The sequence below is a fragment of the Myotis davidii genome, unplaced genomic scaffold (assembly GCF_000327345.1).
Source record: "Myotis davidii unplaced genomic scaffold, ASM32734v1 scaffold248, whole genome shotgun sequence".
Lineage (NCBI taxonomy): Eukaryota > Metazoa > Chordata > Mammalia > Chiroptera > Vespertilionidae > Myotis > Myotis davidii.
This window is the reverse complement of record NW_006299220.1, coordinates 389,463-395,595: the sequence shown is the minus strand read 5'-3', so window position 1 is coordinate 395,595 and position 6,133 is coordinate 389,463. Positions and strand designations below refer to the sequence as shown.

General features: G+C 46.7%; 1 protein-coding gene across 1 annotated transcript in view; it reads right to left on the bottom strand.

Annotated features, from left to right (window-relative positions):
• AK5 (adenylate kinase 5) overlaps nt 1–4,471 on the bottom strand; it is a 207,756-nt gene extending 203,285 nt beyond the window's left edge. Inside the window, exon 1 of the mRNA XM_006774690.2 lies at nt 4,030–4,471. Coding sequence (XP_006774753.1) covers nt 4,030–4,089 — 60 coding nt within the window. The 5' untranslated portion in view covers nt 4,090–4,471. The remainder of the gene's footprint in view (nt 1–4,029) is intronic.
• Nucleotides 4,472–6,133: the final 1,662 nt, after the last annotated feature.

Below are 6,133 nucleotides of genomic sequence, written 5' to 3'. Positions count from 1 at the left end.
GAGGTAAAGGCTTCTTTTCCTGGCTGACAAATGTATCCCATTTCACCTTGTCACAGCCGCCTAGTTCCTTCACTTTCTGTAAACAACTTTCCAAGTACTCTACTGGGTCTTCAGGCTTAGAACACATCAGTCCATTCAAAAGGCTCTGAAATACAATAAAATGTTTTAAAATCGCCTTTGTTAAAATAGTGTATGCCCCATCTCTAAATTCCTGGTTGTTTTTGTTCTTTGCATTTGTCTTTTAATAAATACTTAAGAGTTGAAGTTATTGTCTGGTTAAGACAATTCCTTAAATTCTTGACCAATTAGTTTTCAGCTGAGCATTCTGGGCTTTTTAAATGATGAAGGCAACTATCTAGCTTAAAATGGAACAGTTCTATTAAAGGCTCCAGACTGCAGTTTCTTCCTGTATAAAATAGGAGTAATAATACCTACCTCAGAGGGTTCTTTAAGGACTAAAAACTAAATATTTGTCAAATTCATAGTAAGTGCCTGGCACATAGTAAGGGCTCAATAAATGTTGTTGGTAGTTTTAGTTAATATTATTATCATTATGAGATAATGTCCCCTGAGCCCTCAGGTTGGCTTATGGAGCTCTTCTTCTATGTTCTGAAGGTACACAGAAAAAGGAAACTTACCTGTCGTTTATACTGAAATCATCAGTGTACATGCTAGTCTCCTTATTTAAACTATAAGCCTTTCAACAACACAGTGTTGGTCTTGTTTATTTTTCAATCTCCTGCCCCTAACATATTCTCTGATCATAGTAGGTGCATATTGAACAGTTTTCTAATTAGGAGAAACACTTCACTGAAAACATGAAGTCTGAGACTCAAAAAAATGTTATTTGATATATAATAAGTCACTATAATAAGCAGAGATTGCAGAGGGGGAGAAAAAGCACGATCCTGTATTGCTTTTTTCTTTTCCTAGTGTCTGATGTGTCGCATGTACTAATTTCTAAAAATGCCACCACTTTGGAAATGTTGGCTCCTAGAAACTAGACTGGTGTGAAAAATATTTTCCATTAGAGTATTTCATGGAAAAAGCACTGGGGATTATGATAACCAATGTACATTATTAATGCCTAAAACACCCACCCTTTAAAAGGCTGAAATCTTTCCTAAGTACAGTATTCTATTTTCAAATTATTCTGGTGCAATTTGCTCAAAATGGTAGGCAATTCTTACTACGTACATTTTCTCTAAATAGTGTGGCTAGAGTGCTCAATCAAAAAAGTTCGAGTGCAGACGGAGGGGAAAAAACTAACGTGGGCATCCACATCCAGCTTGTGTGTCAAAACCTGTGACACACACACACACACACACACACACACACACGCGCGCTGTGTTTAACTTTCTCATGTCCCATGTTAATTTGGTTAACTGTGGCAATGCTTACTCGGTGTCTCTGCAGGCATTAGCTTACCCACTATACTCTCATTTCTATACAGCATTATTATCCTCACTTTATAGAATAGGAAATTGTGGATCAGAAAGGTTAATGAGTTGATCAAGGTTCCTCATCTAGAAACGTCTAGGCCCAGGATTCCAACTCAATGTTTCTGATTAAAAAGCCCATATAGTCCGCTCTCCACATCTTGCAAAAATATGATGTGGGATGAAGAGAAATGCCAGATTACCTGTGCCCCATGCATAATCCAACTACAATATGAATCATTCAAGATTTTGTCTTTTATTTTTTATCCTTATTATGACCTAAAATGGATAAACTTACTCAATGAAGGTTTTTGTTTGTTTGTTTTTACTTGAAAATATACATTTCCAGCCTCTTTCAACAAAACTGATTCCCTTAAGGGTATTGCTTTTAGAAGAGGGGCGGGGATGAGTTCTACTCATTTATGGATAATTTAAATCCTTTCTTTTAGTAGCCAGCCACCATCACAGATCAGATCTAAGATAATCAGCAAACATTATTATTCTGTCTCTTTGAGTTAATTGTTTGACAGATATCTAATTGTTAAACTTTGTTACCTAGAAATTCTGTGTACCTGGATTGTGGTTTTGAGACAAAAAATTCATTTTGGAAACTTAGAGCATTTGGTATTGCTGTCTACACTCATCACATGGAGAAGTGCCGTGTTTTACTTCACTCACTGCTGAGCCCAACACAGTTCTTTTCACTGGAAGGCCTTTGGAGGTCACCAGCAAGCAGTCTTCTCCCATTGCCCAGGATTGCATTTAAGTACACTGTACTACCGCATTTCTCCTAAGTGAGTTACTTCCTTTTCTGGGTGTGCATTATCTTAAGATGTCCAATTCACATGCAGAGAAGACAAGGAATGAAAAGAATAACACCTGAACAACCAAAAAAAAAAAAAAACCCACAAAAAAACCAAAACAACAACAACACAAAACCCTGCCATTACTTATTTGCAGATACAGTGAAAATTTTCAGGAACAAACTGTCAAAATTCTCTGTGGCTACTTTCCACCAAGGAGGAAAAATAGTACCCACATTTATTTATAAGAAAAAGATGTCTTATTAACCAGAATTTTACAAACAGGTAGCTCTCCTGCAGTGATTCTTTTGGAAGTGTAGGAATGAAATTGATCTCAGTAGCAGTACTTATGACAAAAACCTTCATCTCCATATTTACTTTTTGAAAATTAAAAAAGAAAAAGAAAAACTCTTAGCAGGAAACCTACATACCCCCAAGACCTGTCCTTACACATTACCTCCTGATGATTTTCAAACACAAGTAACACGCTTGCTAGATTTGGGGCTTCACATACCAGACTTGTGCTAAGTAGCAGGTGGTTTGCCTGAAAATCTTGGCTTCAGATGAACCTTAAAAAAGGTGGCTTACAGAGGTGAACAAAAAATGAAGATCTGTAATGATGGTAGCCAATTTTAAAGATAATTTGGAAAAATAGGGACAAAATTCTTCTCCCAAGTGGTCTTTTAAAATTTCTTTTGACAGGAGAAACCCCTCCAAACAGAAAAAAAAGGGCAACTCAAGACCATTAGTTTACTCTATCAGTCTATATAGTCATCATCTTAAAGGGGGAGAGGGGTAAGGTGTACAGTGAACGGATTTCTCCTTTCAGGGTTCTCTCTATGGAGCTTGGCTCGGATCCATTCTTTTTTCTTTTTTACCCTAAACAAGTATTTTAAAATTCAAATATGGAGAGAAGGAAGCCACCCGATCCGTGACGGAGACTGCGGTTTAGAACTAACCAAGGTTCCTGTAGTTCCTCAAGCCTCCTCTTCCACATTCTCCAAGTGCCCTCACTGCCCGGCCCCAGACGCAGATGCCGCCGTGTTGCGGTGTGAAGACAGAGCAACAGGAGACACGCCCGCCTCCCCATCCCTCTCCGATCCGCATTCTCTAGGTGAGGGCTGGCGGGGCAGGCGACAAAGAGAACCCTCCCTCCCAAGGCGACAGGAAAACGTGCTCAGGAGTTCATTCACCGAAAGCGCAGAGCAGCGCTGGCGGCCTGCCACCCTGGAGGTAGCGCTGCACTCGATGGGTTTGGATTTGTTTCTGCATCTTCATCCCTCTCCTCCAAGCTGTCCCCGGCGAGGGCTGCTGGCGTCCACACTTTGCCTTCACCGCGGGGACCCCCGACCCCGACCCTAGGTGTGCGGAGGGGTTAGGGCTCTAGTACCCCCTTCCCTCAGTGTCCAGACCCAGAGCGACGTGGGCGCCAGCGTGCCCACCTGGCCTGATCCTCGCGTCCCGAGAGCGCGGCCGGCCGCTGCCCGAGCCCACCTGGGCGCCCACTTCCGAGGGCTGCAGGCTGCTGCCAGACCCGCTGGAAGACTGGAACTTGATCTGGGAAATGCGGGCTTCCGAGCCCAGCCTAGGGACAAGGACCCCGGCAGTCCCCGGGAAAGGCGGCTACCTCCGGGCGGGCGCGCGGGCGGGCGAGCTTGTCGGTCCCTTCACTTCCCTGCCCCGCGTCGGCAACGTGGGACGGGGAGCGGCTTCCTCACCCCAAACCCCCCAAACGCCCTTCCCGCCCTTCCTCACCCTCCGCCCCTCTGCCAGCCTCAGCCCCTTACCTCGAAAAGGAGAGGGATCTCCCTCCGGGCCAGATACTCCTTAGCATCGTTGGTGTTCATGGCTGTGCCGCGCGTGCCTGGGGCGCAGGCGGGGAGGCTCCGGGGATGCGGCGCCCTGGGCTGAGGCTGAAGGGGTCCGCGCCGGGCACCGTGCAGCCCCCGCTCTCACGCGCAAACACTCGCTCAGCTTTGCCCTCTCAGCCCAGGGCCCCCTCGCCTTGCCCCGGGGGGGGTGGTCTCCGCGCTCCCGCCACCCCCGCCTTGGTTCCGGCGCCCGCACCCAGGCTGCCGGCTGGGAGCAGCGGCTTCCCGGGTTCCCAGGCAGCGCGGCTGCCAGGGGAGGGGCGGAGGGAGTGGAGGAGGGAGGACGGAGAAGCGGACGCGAGGCAGCAGCCCGCCCGCCTCTCCGGCTCAGCGCGCGCTGCTCTGCCCCTCCCCAGCCGGGTCCGCCTCTGCGGTCACTCAGGCTGCGCGGGAGGCGGGAGGCGGGCGCAGGGTGCGGGGGTGGGCGCCGGCGCGCGCGCTGGGGGCTCGCAGTCACACCCCTCCGGGTCGCCCGGGGTACGCCCTAACCTGGGGCCAGGTGGCCAGAGGAACAGAGTCGGGGGCTCATAGAACCTGCGACCTTTTCACTTCTCCATTCCCACCCACACGGTTACTCATGCGTCCCTAAGGAACTCCCAGGAAGAAACCGAATTGTCACAGAATTTATGATTTAGTCCTAAGATTACGATCTTTCATAATGAAAAGCTGGGGGGTAAGGCGGAAAGAGGGCTTTGAGGTGTGGAAGCCATCTCCTTAAAATAAGTTTTAGATCTTGGGTATTTCTATCCTTCGGGAAAGTTTTGCTAGCTGGCTTCGATTTTTTTCCGTCTGGATCACAAATTCTCACAGATTTCAGTATGAGGCCTTAGAGTAGCCTGACCTATTCACTAACAGAAAGATTACTAAGCAGCCAACTAGTAACTTATCTCCAGAGAGAGGAATGGGAAGATAGAGGAGAGAAGTGGGTGGTGGTGGGAAGCTGGTGAAATTCAAAACGTGACTAGCAGGTGGGGTGGGTGGCATCGTTAATTAGATATGAGGAATATGCACCCAGTGGGCCATCAATCACTCCAGGATGAGTATGGGTGGGTGCATTAAGGCAGCAATGTAGGTGAAGGATCTTCTTACTATCAAAGGGTAGCCACTTCTTCCTATCTCCCAAGATGACTCATTTCCTCTATTAAAATATCTTTTCATTGCCTGTTTGAAAGGTGGCCCATGGCACACTGAGACTATGATCCTTAACTGTGTGCAAGGCCTGACTCTGTGGGAGGGTGTGTGAGAGAAAGGGAGGCTCTGATAGGAGCTGACATCTGGGGACTGGCCAGAGGGAGAAGCAATATTGCAACTGTTTCCAAAATATCAGTGTCTGATTGTCCATTACAGATCTTTCCTTGGTTCTACTTCTCCTCCCGCAAACATCTGCTTTTCAAGCCTTCGCTGTAGCTGCATTTTTGTTTTGCCCAAGGGAGGAAATTCAAGAATTAATTGAGTTTTGTAAAGTAAATGAAATTTTTCTGAGCACTTGTGAAACCATGTGTCAAGTGGTAGTCTTAAATGGGGCAGGTGTTCCAGTTCCAGGGAAATTGGTTTCTGCCCTCAGAATACGCCACATCACTTACAGGCCCACCTTCCATTTTTTGACTCACGGTGGTGGTGAACATACTGTCTTTTCCCTAGGCAACAGTGCTTGACAAGTACCAGCGTCCATGGCATGAAGGCTTATTTTGTGAACAGGCACAGCTGACGTGAAGCACCTAGGACTGAAGAGGCCACTTTCTGCAGGACCTGTCAAGGTCATCCTTTTCAGAAAAGAATCTGGCAGAGCTCAGCTCACGTCCTCCATCCTGGGAAGAAACGTAACCTAAACGCACGTTAGTGTGGTCGGGCAAGGATGGCAACTTGCTTGGATAAAGAGAGTACATAAGAATGACTGCATTGCACTACATATTATAGGTAGCCGGAAAAACATAGCAACTGGAGATATGGCAGACTTTCAGGTAGCCTTATGTACTGGCAATCAGTACTTTTTGGTGTGTTCCAGCTGTATGAAGGAGGC